Here is a 19,021-nt window from a genome sequence, read left to right as displayed (position 1 = left end):
CCCTGGCGGTCCAGTGGTTAGGACTCTGTGCTTTCACTGCCGAGGGTGTGGGTTCAATCCCTGGTTGGGAACTAAGATCCCACAAGCCACGTGGCGCGCCCCCCCCCCCCCCCCAGAAAAAAAGGTAAAGAGGGAAATTTTATGGATGTAAAACACCCATCCATACAATGTCAGCTTAGCTTCCTGGATGAGGTTGCCTCAAACCCCCAACCTAGAATGTGGAAGTTATATGCTCTTCTCTTCCTGAAAATATTTGTGCATTTCCTGGGTTTTATCATCTTGCAATTGCTTCTGCCTCCTAGGCACCTATTTTTCTTGCTTTGTGCCTCTGATGTGCACCATGGTGCCCTCAGATGTGATACTTGGCTCCTTCTCTGATTCTCAGAAAGGCCCTATTCATAGAGGGCATTTGTGGTTTTAGTACACCTAACTGAAGAAAGGAGGCAAAATAGAGGTGGGTAAGCCCTATATTGCATTAATACAACTTCTGTTAAGGCACCCCTGTTCTGAAAATGTTCCAGACTTCCCTTGACTGGAGAACTTCACCCCCACGTAACCCCAGCTTTGCTCCACTGTACTAACTATTCTTTTCTCCTCTTCCTTTCCCTCTCCTCATCATCCTTCTCTCTTTCAGAAATAAAATAACAAGTTCTTCCCCTTGTCTAGTGTAAAGCAATTTCCCTTTCTTGACAGTCATTCTGGGATCTTGACAGGCATTCTGCAGGGAACCGTCCACCCCAAGGGACCGTGAGTGGTGGGGGACCCTATGAGGGAACATATTTTCACAAAGAAGGCTTCTTCTAAGAGGAATTCTTGTGTTAGTTATTAGGATAGCAAACTAGAGAGTTTTTCATCTTGTTACATGGTGGCAGACGGTGTATTAATCTCAAGCTTATTGAGTCCTGCCTCCTCAATAAAGTGTCAGAAACCTAAAAATTGATTATACATGTAATTTGTCCAAATTCTACATTCTAGATAACTTTGACTAATGCAGTGTCCTTGCGTATAGAATGCATGCTGCTTACCTAAAAGTCATGAACCCGTCTAACACAAAGATGTCACCTCCTGGCATCTTTCATTATTAACATATTTCATTTATACAAAAAGAATTTTGGCTTTTGAAACACAATTATTTTTGTTGCCATGAATTTGTTTTGGTTTTTCTGACAGTTTCAAGTTATATGCAAAGACAGTGTATAATCTTTAAAACCTAAAACAAATGCAGAAGTGCATTTCTCAGGAAGTAAACCTTTCGTACTTCCATCAGCCTCTTCATAAATGACTGTCTGGTTGCTCTTAGCTGAAAAAAAGATCACAGCTATTTTTTTTTTTTACTCTTTTACCTCAATTTTGAGGACTTGTGGGGATTTCACTAAATGGCATTGTAATACACTGATCCTGTTTTAGAATTTATAAATAAAATTCATGAAATTGCTTTTCTCTTACTATATATCAGCCCGACCTTACAGATTTTTTTTCCACTGTAGGTAATAGAGAAGAGGAAACCTAACCAATGACTGTGGAATAATATGGAAGAAGATGGAAAAAACTTGTTTAATGAGTAAGAAATAAAACTATAATAAAAAGTTATTCATGAAAACTATTCACGATAGTATTATGTATGACCAGTCTGTAATAGGTGGCCAAGGTTGGTATACTATTAGAGTGAGTGATCAGTGATCAGTCACTATCTTTGTTTTACTGCCATTCTGAGCTTTCACCACCTTTCTTACCCTTGTGAATTTCTGAGGGCTGTGAATTACTTAAGCTAAGAGGGGACACAGCTATATTTGAAGAAAAAGATGGGACCTGGAGACCAGCACCTATACTGAAACAAGTCTAGGGTAGGTCTTGAAGCTTACTGGTGGTTGGATAGAGACTGTGTCTGTCATGACCTCTCGAGTGTTAGCAACCCCTTCTCGCTCTCCAGATATTGCCAGCTGCTGTGATGTTAGGCTCACCCTGGGGATCCTGTTCATTTAACCAAGTGCAGATTGTGTGTCAGGTGATAATCAAATAGAATTCCACAGAAAATCCAATAAAAGGTGTAACTAAATTTACGAGATATAAAAATTTTAAATTACATAAGTCCATACATGCTTATTGTCAATAATTCAAACATTATAGATAACCAAAGCCTATCTGAAACTTAGCCCCCCCTCCCAGATGATATAAGTGTATGTTATGTCTTCTTCTTTGCCTGCTGGTTAAAAACTTGGGCTTAGGAGCCAGACTGTTTTTGACTAGGCATTATTTTTTTCTTTTTTTAATATATTTATTTATTTTTGGCTGCGTTGGGTCTTCGTTGCTGCGTGCGTGGGCTTTCTCTAGTTGCAGCGAGTGGGAGCTACTCTTCGTTGCAGTGCACGGGCTTCTCATTGCGGTGGCTTCTCTTGTTGCAGAGCACGGGCTCTAGGCGAGCAGGCTTCAGTAATTGTGGCACGTGGGCTCAGTAGTTGTGGCTCGTGGGCTCTAGAGCGCAGGCTCAGTAGTTGTGGCGCAAAGACTTAGTTGCTCCGCGGCATGTGGAATCTTCCCGGACCAGGGATCGAACCTGTGTCCCCTGCATTGGCAGGCGGATTCTTAACCACTGTGCCACCAGGGAAGTCCCTGACTAGCCATTATTAACTTGACGTTTGGGCAGGTTAATTTCTCTGTGCCTCAATTCCTTGGGTATAAGTGGGGACAATAAAATGCCTATGTCATAGTGATGTTGAAGATTAATTAATCTATATAAAAACTTGGAATAATGCCCAGAGCATAGTGAGTGTTCAGTAAATGTTAGCTGTAATTTTCTTATGTATCCCAGTTAGCATTTTTATGTACCAACCTTCCACAGATGAAATTTTTTTCTGATACACTGCAAGAGTTAAACCATTTTGAATAAGGTCAACCCTGATGGCAAGGATTTTTAAATTTTTTCATGAATGTTTTCTTTTTGGCTTTGAGTTTCATTTCTCTCAGAGTATGCTGCTAGACTATGTGTGAGAATAGTGTTATACACCTTCAACTCTTACTACATATCTTACGGTGTAAATGATGCTTACAGGTATGTATGAATAAACAGCTGTCTTTGGACTATGATAGTTTCATCTTACCCATAAAAGTATATCTATGTCAAAAAGGATGCACAATTCTCTTGTTTCTAGATAGTGATGTCACATTTTCTGTAAAGATTCCTTTATTTTGAAGGACAAGTCTTCTTGAGTTTCTTTTTTTCTTCCTTCATAGAAACATAATAGTTTTGAAAATGTCTTTGCTATCTTTTCTATGACTTGTCAGCACTTTCTTAGGTAATACAGACAACTACCTATTTTAAGAAGGAAGGGGACTTCCCTGGTGGCTCAGTGGTTAAGAATCCGCCTGCCAATGCAGGGGACGTGGTTTCGAGCCCTGGTCCAGGAGGATCCCACATGCCACGGAACAACTAAGCCCGAGAGCCACAACTACTGAACCTGCGTGCCACAACTACTGAAGCCCGTGCACCTAGAACCCATGCTCCACAACAAGAGAAGCCACCACAATGAGAAGCCCACACGCAATGAAGAGTAGCCCCCGCTCACTGCAACTAGAGAAAGCCTGTGCACAGTAACTACCCAACACAGACATAAATAAATATTTTATTTTATTTTTTTATTTTTTTTGCGGTATGCGGGCCCCTCACTGTTGTGGCCTCTCCCATTGCGGAGCACAGGCTCCGGACGTGCAGGCTCAGCGGCCATGGCTCACGGGCCCAGTCGCTCTGTGGCATGTGGGATCCTCCTGGACCGGAGCACAAACCCGTGTCCCCTGCATCGGCAGGCAGACTCTCAACCACTGCACCACCAGGGAAACCCCAATTTATTTATTTTTCAAAAAAAGGAAGGACGCTAAAACAGCCATCTCTTTTTAATATTTTCCTCCTGTATTGTTCTGGGGCTCTTTATTATGGACTATTCTGTCTGCTGTGACGTTTTTTTCTTTCTTTTTTTTTAAAAAAATTCATTTATTCGTTTTTGGTTGCATCAGGTCTTAGTTGCAACATGCGGGATCTTTCGTTGTGGCATACGGGCTCTTTGTTGCAGTGCACGGGCTTCTCTCTAGTTGTGGTGCACTGGCTCCAGAGCGCATGGGCTCTGTAGTTGTAGCACACGGGCTTAGTTGCCCCGCGGCATGTAGGATCTTAGTACTCTGACCAGGGATCAAACCTGCGTCCCCTGCATTGGAAGGTGGGTTCATAACCAGTGGACCACCAGGGAAGTCCCTGCTGTGACTATTTTAGAAGACAAATATACAAAAACAGAAGTTAACATTGACTATTTATTATGTGTTAGGCAGAGTTTTAAGTGCTTTACTCATTTATTCATTATCTCATTTAATCCTGTCATCCACTTATGAGGCAGATGCTGTTATTATCTTCATTTTAAAAGCTGAGAAAAGTGAGGCACAGATTAAGTAACTTGCTCAGTCACGTTGCAAGTGCAGCTTCAGGATTCAAACCCAGGTCCTCTGCTCCAGAGCATGTGCTGTTGATCAGTGGGGTGCTGGCCTAGTAGTAAACTTAGGTTTGCTAAGGTGGGTGTGGATTTAAATAATAAGATAATAAAGCCAAATATTGCCTGAAAAAGTCACCATAATACTGTTTCTGCTTGCTTGTGGAAAGGAAAATTTGAAATCGTGTGTCTTCTTAAATTTGGGAAAAATAATGATGTGAGATGATGTGAGATTCATAAATAATTATTTTTTTCTTCACCGTACTTAAATGAATACAACTGTTTTACATCTTTATGAATTGTTTGTAGTAGATAGAAATCACCTGAATCTAGCTAAGGAACAGTACATCTTTAGAACTGAGTTGATTTGTAGATTACCATTTAATTTCTATTGGTAGAAACATGCAGACAGAAGACTGAACTGTGCAGCAGGTTGGCACTGATTGGTTTGAATGACAGTCAGCAGGAAGTTGTTGAAGAGAAGAAAAGGCAGGAGAAAGGTGACTTACAGGTCTTATAATTAGAATGTCACAAGTGATGGTCTAAAAAGTAAATGTAAATTAACAATCGACATTTATATAGCAACTGGAAGGAGTTATACTGCATGGTTTTTGTTCTGGGGTTTGTCTTGTCAGAGAGAAATACTGGCTTTTCTTTTCTTCAAATAACAGTTCATTTCCTGTTGAAATATGGTAAAGTACAAAGAGTAAGCATCATTTAAAGTAACAGCGAGTATGCTGATAAAATGTTTTGGCTTTACTGTAAAGTGTGGCTACAGGTAGTTATGTTTTCCTCTCTCCATCTTCTTGAACTCTCTTTCCTTGTTTGAGAATCCCTTCTGAATGTTCATCAGAGTTATGAACATTAGTGTACTCTTAGTGTACGTATCTTTTTTTTTGATGTGAAACATTTTTAAAGTCTTTTTTGAATTTATTACAGTACTGCTTCTGTTTTATGTTTTGGTTTTTTGACCATGAGTTGGCCGTGAGGCATGTGGGAACTTAGCTCCCCGACCAGGGATGGAACCCACATTGGAAGGCAAAGTCTTTTACAACAATGTCTTAAATTGTGGCCCAGGAACCCCTGAGACCCTTTTGGGAGTCAAAGCTATTTTCATAACAATATTAAAACATACTTGTGTATGAGTATGCGGTGGAGTTTTCCAAAGACTTCATGATGTACAATCAACTGAATTCAGACTCTCTTCCTTATTCCAGACACTAAAAAAGATTTGTAAAAATGTAAAATAAGGCCACTCTTCTCATTAGATTTACAATGAGAATTACTGAGGTTTATCTCTACATTAGAACATTACAATGACCCCAACGTGGGCCAGAAAGTCACGGTGCTCTCTCTAGTGACTGGGCGGACTGTGCCTGCCACACAGCGCCTCCTTGTAGGTTCTAGTGACATCCTGATTGGTTGCGGCTGTGTCTCCCAGTCTAGAAAAGTGAATATTCTGTTCCTTTTTCTTAATTGTGCTAGAGGGTATGTTCCAGATTATAAGGAGCTATGGAAATATGCATTTAAAGGTGAAAGGAGGGTTTGATTTTAAGGAGGAAGACTGTCCAACCTTGCCAATCAGTGACCCCACTGATATATACCAAATTCAGAATGTTCTTTGTATCGGTTGCTCCCAACTTTGGGAGGACCAAAAGGACCTTTCAGGACAGCCTTTTATTTTTTAGTATTAATTGAGCATCTGTGATGTTCCAATCCTGTTCTAGGGGCTAGGGCTGGAAATAAGTCAGTGAACAAAATGAAAGCAAAAAAACCTCTACCCTCACAGAGCTTCCATCCCAGCCTTTGAGTCTTTTGCCATAGTCACAGCTCCCTCTTCAGGGGAGTCTCAGAGTTCGTGGTAGCGTAGCTGCTGTGGAGCTTGAACACTGACTGCTGTCTCTCAATGGCTAAGTGCTGAGGATAGAGTGGGAACTGCTTGACGTTTTGTGATTTTTTTTTTTTTAAGGGCACCAAATGGTCTGGGATTTTTCAAATCTTACCTGGAACGCCAATATAGCAATAAAGGTGGGCCTATCCAGTTATCCTTGTTGTGGTTGTTTTAATCTTATTTTGTTTTCAAAGTTAGTGCCACTTTTGTCAAAAATTTTAACTTTTAAAACAATTCAATACCAACTGATGTTAAATTTATTCTAATTGTTTTTTATTATTTGAAGAAAAATGTTCATATATGCATGAGATTTTCATTGGCTGGTGAGTTGCACCCAAGACCCTATAATTTGTTTAATAGACTTTTATACAGAAAGAGATTACTTGGCTCATTAGATTGAGTCATTTAATAATGGCTGGAAGGTTAACAAATGTGGCCATCAGACTCCTGCTCAGCGGCTGGGTGTCTCTCGTATCACTCACAACTTCAGCCATTTCCAAACGCAGACGATTGGGAATACCATTAGAATATTAATGGGAAAAGAAACTGACATGCAAAATGTGAATGGCCAAAAATTGTCCCTAAAGATTATTTTAACATTTTTAATTTCCAAGAGTTCTACATCAAACTTGGCCTTCCAGCTTAAGGAATTCTCAATTGTAACAGGAGTGCCATGAAATAATTGCTTTTCAGCTGCTTCTGCTTCTTTTTCTTTCTGTTTCTTTTTTTCTTCTCTTATAGTTTTTATTTGATCTGCCATTTCATTTGATTTTTCTTGCACAGCTGTCACTAAAGTAGAGATCATCACTATACCAAGGTTTTCTTCTGCCTGTAATGCTAATAATTCCTTTTAATGTCTGAGACATCATTATCTTCTAGATTTTTCTGGGAGAATATTTCCTAGAGGGATGCCTCATCTGGGTACTTTTCACTGTATGTAAACTTGAGGATAGTCTAGACAGTTTCATCACTTTCTTCAGCCTCAGATGTCATAGTAATAGTGAAACTGGGTAGATTTTCTGATAACACTTAGCAGGACCTTGTCAAGTAAAACATTAGTGAAGGAGAATGTGGTCTCAGGAGAGTCCATTCATATTTTGGAAGACTTTGTTAGGGAGGTTGAATTAATGTACAGTCAAGCTGTGAAAGAGTTGCGGTAGATTGCATGGCTCCTTGCTGTCATCTGTCACCATGGCCCTCTCTGATGCCCATGAATTGCCCAGACATCCTGGTGGCCACAGCATTGGCCAGGTGGGCTCAGGTACAAAGATCCAGGCTAAGAGGCCTGGGGCCCAAACCCAGGCTAGGAGCAACACCTGCTCCCTCAGCAAGCTTCTAAAAGAAGAAGGTAACTTCTGAATCCATGCCTTCTTCATTTACTGCCTAATCTGTGTGTAACACTCCCTTCTACCTTCTGTCCTTTGGGAATCCCTCAGACCCATCTTCCCTAGGAAGGCTTTGTTTACAGGTCCCTGAATGACCTTCTTTGTTCTTTCCCAGGATTCTGTAGACTATTAATAGCCGGAAGGACAAAACTATAAGGTCAGTTAATAAAACAAATAATATAAGCAGGTTCATATGTAGTTTATATTTATTTATAATTAAAAATAATAATGCTATTATAAAAATAGAACTATGTAGAAGTAGTTCTAAAAATAAAGTGGCTTCTATCCTGTAGATAAGTATTTCTCAAACTTCTGACATTTGTATACCACTGCATGATTTTTACCACATTCCAGTAACACCTGTAGAGTTACTTAATATTTTTCTGTGAACCAGATTACTTTTTTTTTTAACCTAAAAGCCTACTTGAATCTCACCCTAAAAAATATCGATGGAGTTATGGATTTTCTATTCTTCTATAAGACACAATTATAATCATATATGACTACTACGTTCAAAAATATTTACCTCTGGAGAGCTCCATTTCTGCATAAGACAGAGTAAGCACACTTGGCCGAGTGTCTCCCACTGAATGCAGCTAAAAACCTGGTTAGAACTCGTGGAACAGCAATTTGAGGACTCTGAAAGTCAATAGTAGCAGGTGGATTAGAGAAGACCAGGATTTGAAGTACCGCCATTAGTGTCCCCTGGCCTGGACGGAGTGTAGCCCACACCTGGATGTGGGCACCAGGCATGGACAGAGAGAGCTCCAGGAGAAACCCTCCAGTTTTGACTTGAGTGGGAGAGGAGAACACTCTTCTAACACTCAGAGAAAGAGGGATAGAAACTTCCTCCTTTAAAAAATTTCCCTCCCTTCTCTCAGGCCCCAGCTGCCAGGCAATCTTGTGATGTTGGTGCTGGCAGTGACAACAGCAGAAAGCCACAGATGCCTAAAACTCTTAAGGGAGAGGAACATTCCTCTCCAGTTGGAGAAGCTATAGTCCTAAAAAGGATCCCTCAGTTTTTTTCTTTCTCTTTGTCTTCCTGTTGCCTAGCCCTCAAAATATGTGATAGAATGGGATAACAAAAGCCTCAGCTTTCTGGCTAGAAGACAGAAAGGGAAGCTCCAAGGAACTGAAAAGTACCTGGGAGACAGTGGAGAAGGACGAGCTCAGGAAAGCAACCCCGTAGAACTATTTGTGAACTCCTGGGTCCACCCCTCAACAGCACATGCATGGATCTGATCCTGAACAGCATACCAAAAACTATCAGAATCGACTATGAGATAAATCTCTGTCCGGGGCCTAGACTGGCCACTGGGTAGCGCTCATGCCAGACAGATCCTAATACCTCTGCAAAGGCTTGACTGTGGAACTGATACTTAAACCATACCTCACAGAAGGGTTGGTTGGGACTTGTGATTTGAATCCAACCAGGTTGATTGCTGGCCAAAACAAATATTAACATTTTCCTTAGGATTTAAGCAAGACTCATAATCTCGTAATATTAAAAATGTGCAGGATACAGTACAAAATGATTCAACCTACAGGAAAACTCAACTAATGGGGAAAAGATAACCAATAGATGCCAACACTAAGATAATACCTCTCCCCTACACATGGATTATCCCTTCCCTTCGATTTGATTGGCAAGCCTAGGCCACATGCCCACTGCTGGGCTTGTGACCACTGCCAGGGGGTGCCGTGCACAAACTGGCTGAGACCTCACAGGACCCACCGCTGGACCTAGTGCTTCTCCCGAAGCACATGGCCCTATCGAGGAAGAGTGGCTGCTCAGGGTAAAAGCAAACAAACAAAAAGACCAGCCCCTACTTTCAGACTTCATAAAAACTTATCTAACTTTGCTCTCAGATTTTAAGGGACTTTTCTATGGTAAGGTACAAAGATGATTGAGAAGAGACAATCTATCATAGGACTCAATACAAATTTTATTAAGCCCTTTGTGTATGATTCTTTCTATTTTTATTTTTTAGGCAGATGGGTAAACATGCCTCTAGGCTAACTGTCACCTTAGCACCGAGATAAATAACCGGTTGAAGAATACAGATGTAATGAGCTACACCTTAGCCTTTGTAGCTGAAGATGACTGACCAATAATTACCATCTAGCCAGCGGGTCCCCACCAGCTGTGCACGCTGGCCTGTGATTTGCAGCTGCAGCCTCCATGTGCTGAGTTTGGCACTGTGTGCACCTGCCATCCTCTCTTCAGAAAGAAATACTCCAGGTGCTCATCAATGCTCCCTAGGTTTATCTGCTGCTGTGATTTCTCTGAGTCCCCAGTGGTGCTGTATCATTTTAAGTCTTACTTTAGTGTGTCTTCAAAGTGTTTCTTTTTCCTATTCTGCTTGGGTTATCTCTGTTTAGCTCATCACACAGCAGCTACTTGGGAATGCAAAGCTGAGCATTTCAGAAAGCATGCTTGAGAGAGAGGCTACTGAAAGTGGTAGAGCTTATTAATATTACAAGTTCTTAAAGCGTTAAGTGCGTCAAGTTTCGAGTTGTGCAAACGTTTTCCATCTGAAAAATGTCTGAAAGAAGGCAGTTTTCGATTGTAAACAAACCTGCAGCATTGAAATGGCAGGGTCAGATTGTGAGGGACTCAACAGTCGGATTCTGCTTGTAGAGGTGTGCCATATTGTGTTTTATAAGAAATAATATTTGATCATTCAGATGACCAAAATATATTTCTCATATATATCTGGCCTTTGTCCACAGTTCCTGGCTCACAGCCTCCAAAACCCATGGACTTTCCTAAGTACTGAATGATAAAGGTGTCCTTGGTTATGTTTATGAGGTGACTTTTGGAAAGCACCTAAGGATGGGAGCTGGTTGCCAATGAAGTCAACCATGTGATTAGAGGGTGGGAACTTTCAGTTTTGCCCCCTGACCTCTGGGGTTGGGAATAGGGCTGGAGGTTGAATCAACCCCCAGTGGTCAATGATTTAATCAACTGTGCCTATGTAATGAAGCCTCCATGAAAACCCAAAAGGATGAGGTTCAGAGAGCTTCCACGCTGGGGAACCAGAATGCTTCCATGTGCCACTGTGCTGGGCCCCCAGCTCCATGGGAACAGAGGTCCCTTTGTTCGGGAGTTCACCCTATGTATCTCTTTGTCTGGTTGTTGATTCATATTCTTTGTGATAAATTGGTAATCTAGTTAGTAAACAGGTTTTCCTAAGTTCTGTGAGCCATTCTAGCAAATTAATTGAACCCAAAGGGGGAGTCATGGGAACCTCTAGTTTATAGCCAGTTGGTCAGAAGCACAGGTAACAAACTGGGCTTGCGACTGGTGTCTGAAGCGGAGGTGGTTTTGTAGGACTGAGCCTGTGGAATCTGATTCTATCTCTGGGTAGTGTCAGAATTGAGTTGAATTCTGAGGCACCCTGATGGCGTCCAGGAATTGCCTGTTGGTGTGGGGAAGCCTCCATACGCACACATGTTGAATTGGGCCCAGGAACCTAATGTAAGGTGACTGAGAAGAGCCCAGAGCAATAATTTGCCCCAAAATACCTGTACATTACCTTTATAATATTGGACCAATGGGAAGAAGAGTTTGTGTGGGTCAGGTTGAAGGATCTCAGCAGAGAGCATAATCCTCGTCATAATCCTAACTTTGTTGGCAGTGTCAGTGTGTGATGTGGAGCAAGTCACAGGATCACTTTACATAATGACTATCATTTCTTGAGCTCTGACTTGTGCCGGGCATTGCTCTAAGCGTTTTACATACGTTAACTCATTTAATTTTCACAACAACGCTATGAGGTAAAAACTATTATTGTCCCCATATTACAGATAAGGAAACTGAGGCCCAGAGAGATTGTTTTTCCAAGACCATATATAACTAATAAGGACAGAGCTAGAAGTCCAAACCCAGCAGCTTGGCTTGAACTTTTAATCACACTATGCTATACTGCCTCTCAGTTTATTTGTAAATGACACATTAAAAATATGTACCATAACTATTTTACAGAGTTATAAGAAGCAGAAAATGAAATAATAAAAGTACTTTTAATAAGGAAATAATGCTATGCAAAAGAAAACTGTAGCCAAGAGCCAACACCAATGTTGGCAATTACCATGAGAAACCCTTCTCTAGAGGACTGTGACATATATTTTTATTTTTTAAAAATATTTATCTATTTATTTGGTTGAGCCAGGTCTTAGTTGCAGCAGGCAGACTCCTTATTTGCGGCTCGTGGGCTCCTTAGTTGTGGCACATGGGCTTCTTAGTTGCAGCATGCAAACTCTTAGTTGCAGCATGCATGTGGGATCTGGTTCCCTGACGAGGGATCAAACCCGGGTCCCCTGCATTGGGAGCACGGAGTCTTATCCACTGTGCCACCAGGGAAGTCCTGAGGACTGTGACCTTTAGAATCATAGATTCATAAGGTTAAAAGACTCTCCAAAGCTTTGGTCCAAGAGGACTTTATCTACAACAGTGGTTTCCAGATTTTTTTTTTAATTTCATAGATCTATAAAATACACACTTGCAGGACTTCCCTGGTGGCGCAGTGGTTGAGAGTCCGCCTGCCGATGCGCCGATGCAGGGGACATGGGTTCGTGCCCTGGTCCGGGAAGATCCCACATGCCGCGGAGCGGCTGGGCCTGTGAGCCATGGCCGCTGAGCCTGCGCGTCCGGAGCCTGTGCTCCGTAACGGGAGAGGCCACAGCAGTGAGAGGCCCGCGTACCGCAAAAAAAACAAAAACAAACAAAATACACACTTGCATGCACACATGTATGCCAACCCAAACTACTATCTGTTATCATCGCCGTAAGAGAAAGGGCACTTAACACCAAGAACATGGAGAGATACAATATCTTAACAAAGAACAGTGTTTCCCAAGAACAAAACAGATAGGAATCTTACCCTGGCCAGTGGAATTATGGGTCTGAAGAGTAGTTGGGGAATGCCTTCATCCGGACTGGTGGGTTTAGATCCTGTTTGGGTTAGGAGGAATTACCTTGGGATAGAATGAACTCCCAAGTGATTGCATCAGTCATATCAGTTGGAAGCACATTCAGAAAAATACTAGTTGAACTGTAGTTTACCTTGCTTCTTAGTAAAGCTTTTAGTGTGTTTGCTTTGGCAGCCTAATAAGAGGCCATTACCTACTCAGGTTCTCTGTGTTTATTTCTCATCTTCCATGTGAGATTGAAAATGCTGAGATCACAGGTCTCATTTGTGCTGAACAAATGTTTTAATGCTTTTTCTTTAAAAAAAAAAGAAAAAAAGGAAAAGACATGTAAAATTAACATCTTAACCAGTTTTGGTAAAAATGTGGTAAAAAAAATACCATTTTAACCATTTTTAAGTGTACAATTCAGTAGTGTTGAGTATATTGACATTGTTGTGAAACGGATCTCCAGAACTTTTTCATCTTGTAAATCTAAAACTCTATACCCTTTTTCTCCTCTCCCCAGTTACTGGTAACCACCATTATACTTTATGTTTCTAGGAATTTGACTATTTTAGATACCTCATGTAAATGGAATCATAACAGTGTTTGTCTTTTTTTGTGACTGGCATATTTCATTTAGCATAATGTCCTTAAGGTTCAATCATGTTATAGCATGTGTCAGAATTCCTTCCTTTTTAAGGCTGAATAATATTCCATTGTGTGTGTGTGTGTGTGTGTGTGTGTGTGTGTGTGTGTATACCAGTTTGTTTATTCATCCATTGATGGGCATTTCTCTGATGATTAGTGATGTTGAGCATCTTTCCAATGCATGTTAGCCATTTTATATATCATCTTTGGAGAAATGTCTGTTCAGGTCCTTTGCCCATTTTTTAATTGGGTTATTTGATTTTTTTGTTGTTGAGTTGTAGAAGTTCTTTATATATTCTGGATATTAACCCCTTATGAGATACATTTGAAAATATTTTTTCCCACTCTGTAGGTTGCCTTTCACTCTGTTGATTGTGTCCTTTGATGCACAAAAGTTTTTAAGTTTGATGTAGTCTACCTCTCTATTTTTGCTTTTGTTGCCTGTGTTTTTGGTATAATATCCAAGAAATCATTGCAAAGTCCAATGTCATGAAGATTTTCCCCTATGTTTTCTTCTAGGAATTATATAGTTTTAGGTCTTATGGTCAGGTCTTTAATCCATTTTGGGTTAACTTTTGTATATGGTGTAAGTTAAGGGTCCAGCTTCATTCCTTTACATGTGGATATCAGTTTTCCTAACACCATTTGTTGAAGAGACAGTTCTTCACTGAGTGGTCTTGGCACCCTTGCTAAAGTTCATTTGACCATATACATAAGAGTTTATTTCAGGACTGTCTGTTCTATTCCATTTGTCTATTTGTCTTTATGCCAGTACCATACTGTTTTGTACTATAGCTTTGTGGTAGGTTTTGAAATCGGAAAGTATGAGTGTGTTCTTCTGTGTTTTTTTTCAAAATTGTTTTCGCTCTTTGGAGTCCCTTGAGATTCCATATGAATTTTAGGGTGTATTTTCCTATTTCTGCAAAAAATGCCGTTGGAATTTTGATAGGAATTTCACTGAACCTGTAGATCATTTTGGGTAGTATGGACATCTTATTAACAACGTTAAGTTTTCCAATCCATGAACATGAGGTGTCTTTTCATGTATTTGTGTTTTCTGTAATTTCTTTCAGCAATGTTTTGTAATTTTCAGTATAAAAGTCTTTTACCTCCTTGGTAAGGTTTATTCCCAAGTATTTATTCTTTTTTATTCCATTGTAAATGGAATTGTTTTCTTAACTTCCTTTTCAGATTTCATTGTTAGTGTATAGGAACGCACTGACTTTTGTATGTTGCTTTTGTGTACTACAACTTTGCTGAATTCATTAGTTCTGTGTGTGTATGTGTGTGTGTGTGTGTTTGTAACCTTTAGAGTTTTCTACATATAAGATCATGTCATCTATGAACAAAGGTCATTTTACTTCTTCTTTTCTGGTTTAGATGCCTTTTGATTTTTTTCTTGCCTACTTGCTCTGGCTAGGACTTTTAATACTATGTTAAACGGAAGTGGTGAGAGCAGGCATCCTTGCCTTGTTCCTGATCTTAGAGGAAAAGCTTTCAGTTTTCATCATTGAGTATGATGTTAACCATGCGCTTTTCATAAATGGGTTTGGGGGTCCCCAGAACTCTGCAGTCACTCAGACCTCAGGATTTTGGTGTTTTTAACAGATGGATTATTGCGTCCACTACATTTTTCTTCTTTTGAACTTCAGTCTCAGAAGATAAAGCCTCATCTGCAGTTTTAGAGACATTCTATGTCATTGACATGTACAGACACAAAGTGAGGATTCCTTATTTCTTAAACCTGTTCAATGACATCAGCACCTTAATGGGTTCTGCCCCACTTTCCACTAAAGTCTAGGTCATATCTGGAACAATTCTATGAGATATTTCCTTTACTGGCAGACTCATAAGCTGGCCTCCTAGAATAAGTAGTATTAAGTGGTCCCTTAGAAGTCTGTTGATTGGTCTCTTGGAATATGTAATGTTTATTATTTTGCTTCTGCCAATATTAGATATGATTTTTTTTCCTGATAGTTCCTTCAAAGCAGTTTAGTTCTTATTAATTCTGGTAAGTTCTTATGTGAGTGATAGGTATAGTGATAATGTATATGTTTTGATAAATTGGTTGTAGTGGAGTTGGGTGATTTGATGGGGACTTTACCGTTGGCTATAGGCTGTTAGTGACCAGTAACTTAAAAATAACAAACTGAAATTTACTGAGATGTCAGACTCAGAAGCGCATGTTCAGAAACGAAAGGTTTAACTTTAGAATAATTACTTTTCTAGTTATTCATATGTATTTAAAGCTACACGTAATGAATCACGTATTTACCTTGTTTCATTATACCTCACTGATATTATAACTTGATAGGTATGGACAACGTTCAGCACAGTTACCACAGGCAACATGGGAAGGATGCAGGAAAAAAATGATGAAGTCAGTGAGGCTTATTTTTTTGTTCTCATACCATTTTTTAGGGATCTCCCTCCTTGCTGTCCAATACTCCTTAAGGCTCAAGTCTCCCTTCTACAGGGTCTCAGTCAGTGATTCATACTTCTCTTTCCCTCTTTAGTTTCTTCCTCACTGCATTTAGCTATGCAGTATCCTGCCCCTTAGCACCCAGCTTTCTGCTTCCTGCTATGGTAAATTAATCTACGCTTAATTATTAGCAGTTGATTGGCTTTATGTGTTTCCCTTATAAGATTCTCTGTTTGTCTTTAATGAGAGTGTCAGTCCCTTAATCCAAGTGTGGGACTCACTGGCAGGCCAGGAGGCTGATATCTTTAAAATAGGAGAAGTGGCTGGGACTTGGTGGGATTTAAACTACATGAAGTTCGCTGCCTGGGTGTGCACTGGCCTTCTATTCTCTTGTGCCAGCTCACTATAGTTGAGTTCCCAGAAGTACTTCTGCTTTATTCTTAAGGAGAGATGAGGGTTCATGCACAGTTCACATCTTTGAAATGCCTTCTATGCCTTATTTGAAAGAAGGCCCCTTTTATATTTTTGCCACGCAGCACATTCTGTTGGACCTGTAAGTATTCAATGGGCATACCCCTGTTGGCGAGTGTGAGCTGAGCCTGATTCTGCTTCTTTAATTCAACAGCATTTTATGGTGCTCTGGGTTTGTTTTTAGCATCTTAATTGGACTTTTACTAGTCTTGCTCTGTGTTGCTATTAAACACAATTTTTAAAGACCTAAGAAAAATAGATAATAAATAATAAAACCTTTTAATTTGTTTTGGAAAGATAGTGATTTTTCTCATTTTTAATATAAAAGTATCCTCTAATTTCTCATTTAAGAATATTTTAGTATGAAGACCTTATTAGATGAAACTATCTGGGTAAAGTCAAGACCAGATAGTCAGTTACTGTAAGCTGCTCAATTAGCCAGCCTGACTCTAAGCCCTGTGGAAGCAAAAATAACTTTTTGGGAATGAGTGACAAGGTGGCCAAGTCAGCCAGTACTTTGTTTAGAGTCAGTCACTTTCAGAACGCAGTTACGTGGCCATCTCATTTGAGTCTCCCTCAGAACAATTCTTTGAAGTGTAGGTATTATTGTTCTCCGGTTTTATAGATTTGAGAAACTGAGGCTTATAGTATACTTTTATACTTGGAATGATTTGTGTGTGGGCGGGTCCTCCATCATTCAGCTGATTGCCTTCACCATCCCAAAACACACCCACACTCTCACACCCACGCTCCTTCAGAGAGGTTGGTTGTGTGTTGAGAGAGAGATTTTGCTGCTCGGTACACTGGAATAGTGTTAGGAGCTGTCCATGAAGGAAATGAAGATCTCTTGAGAGTTGGAAGGGTCTGCTTACAGGATTCCCTTCTACTGACAATTTTCGGTGTGGCCTCTGGGGAAGCAGAGTAGAAATTACCTTGGTACCTTGGCTGATATGAAATTTCAAATGATTGACACGACCGACTGAGGCTGTGCTATGTAAGCCCCTCTGCAATAAGCCAAAGAGGTCTGCACTTTGCTGGTCATAAGCTTGTGGAAAAACAAGTGGGGGGTTCTTTTTGCAGTGATTAGTGCTACTAGAATATAATTCCTTGGGTTCTCCATATGCCATAAATATCATCAGACTGCCTGTCCCTAAATCTTATTTTCTAGTAAAAGCATAGTAAATCATATATGCCCTGCACTTATCTTCAGCCATCTTGCTGATGCCTGAATTTTTAAGATTATTGAAACAGTTTCCTCAGTGCTGTATCCTTTTTGAAAATAGATAATACATGATTTTTTTTCCCCAAAAGGTACAAATGTTGATAACTCTCTCATTTCCATCTCCACCCCCTGTTTGCCACTACAGGGCATGTGGTGTTACCCGTTTCTTGTTTATCTTCTTAATTGCACATGAGAGAGAGATTCTGCATGTGTAGTTTTTTTAGTCTTGATGCATATTATATACACTATTCTACCCCTTTTCTTTTTCACATACTGTATTTTGAATTGTTGTACACAGAGGCCTGCCTCTTTAGAAAACAAAACAAAAAACTACAGGTGGTTTCAGTTATATGGCCAATTTATAATTTATTTAACCTTTTCTCAATTAAAGTGCCTGAGTGTTTTCTTTGTAGCTTCAGGTTTTCTCCTTTTGTATGTATGTAACAAATACCGCTTTGTATTTGGCCCCTTCTCTTTGGACATCTGTCTTCTTTGCTCTTGAAATAAAGTGCTGAAAAGTTGTGTCTTGGGACTTCCCTGGTGGCGCAGTGGTTAAGGATCCACCTGCCAATGCAGGGGACATGGGTTCAAGCCCTGCTCCGGGAAGATCCCACATACCGCAGAGCAACTAAGCCTGTGCTGAACCTGTGCTCTAGAGCCTGCGAGCCACAACTACTGAGCCCACATGCCACAACTACCGAAGCCCATGCGCCTAGAGCCCGAGCTCCGCAACAAGAGAAACCACTGCAATGAGAAGCCTGCGCCCCGTGATGAAGAGTAGCCCCCACTCGCCGCAACTAGAGAAAACCCAGGCGCAGCATCAAAGACCCAACACAGCCAAAAATAAATAAATACATACATACATTTTTTTAAAAGTTGTGTCTCCATTTATGCAAAATATGATGGACCTCCATCCTGACAGATGTGCTTTGGTATATTATTGGGGAAGGCACAGGATTAAATATACTACTATCCTTTTAAGAAACAGGACATCAGGAAGATGGGGTTTCCTTTCCTTAGCGCAGCCACTGAAATCACCAACTAATCCTGACGATCCATTTGTAAATTCTAGTCAGATTTATTTTCTGTTCACAGAAATTGTTCCTTCTTTTCCTCTGCAGGCAGTTCCTAACATATATATGTGTCTTCCATACAAATGGCCATGTGTGGAAAGCCCTTTTTAGCCATGTGGGGAAAGCGGGAGGAGGGAGATTCCCAATTTCATTGCCTGGGCTGCAGCTGGGAAAGCAGTTCTTGGCATTTTAAGTTGAAACTTTGCATTAATTTTCTCAGAATAATGCATTTGATAGTTAGCTTCCGTAGTGGTAGCACTAGTATTCTGGTACGACACCAAGGATACATGATGGGCTCAATAGCTTTTTAACTGGACCAAGTGCTATTTGTAGCATTGCTTCTATGAGAAAATATATTCCAAAGTCTCAGCTGAAAACAACCTGTTGGTTGATGTTTGTGAATATTGTATTGGATCTTTGTGGCCAAATTTCGCTTCCCCAGACATCACATGGACTGGGAGTAACCTTTATCTGACTGGAGTCAGAGAAACAGAATTTTTTTTTTTTTTTTTTTTTTTTT

At 40.3% G+C, this 19,021-nt stretch overlaps 2 protein-coding genes across 4 annotated transcripts in view; both read left to right on the top strand.

Annotated features, from left to right (window-relative positions):
- MED20 (mediator complex subunit 20) overlaps window positions 1-5,085 on the top strand; it is a 46,504-nt gene extending 41,419 nt beyond the window's left edge. The window contains exons 5-6 of one of the 3 annotated variants that reach the window (XM_027127227.1): window positions 1,488-1,561; window positions 4,871-5,085. In XM_027127227.1, coding sequence (XP_026983028.1) covers window positions 1,488-1,517 — 30 coding nt within the window. In that variant the 3' untranslated portion in view covers window positions 1,518-1,561; window positions 4,871-5,085. Of the gene's footprint in view, window positions 1-1,487; window positions 2,312-4,870 lie in introns of those variants that run through there. The other 2 variants (XR_003437184.1, XR_003437185.1) reach the window with 2 other exon arrangements.
- USP49 (ubiquitin specific peptidase 49) overlaps window positions 1-19,021 on the top strand; it is an 81,658-nt gene that overhangs the window by 38,151 nt on the left and 24,486 nt on the right. The window contains exon 2 of the mRNA XM_027127231.1: window positions 1,488-1,561. The gene's annotated coding sequence lies outside the window, so the exon portion shown is untranslated. The remainder of the gene's footprint in view (window positions 1-1,487; window positions 1,562-19,021) is intronic.

The sequence above is a fragment of the Aethalodelphis obliquidens genome, unplaced genomic scaffold, assembly GCF_003676395.1.
Source record: "Aethalodelphis obliquidens isolate GAN/ISIS:26980383/991018 unplaced genomic scaffold, ASM367639v1 scaffold31, whole genome shotgun sequence".
NCBI lineage: Eukaryota > Metazoa > Chordata > Mammalia > Artiodactyla > Delphinidae > Aethalodelphis > Aethalodelphis obliquidens.
The sequence above is the reverse complement of the archived record's forward strand: the minus strand, read 5'-3'. Positions and strand labels throughout refer to the sequence as shown.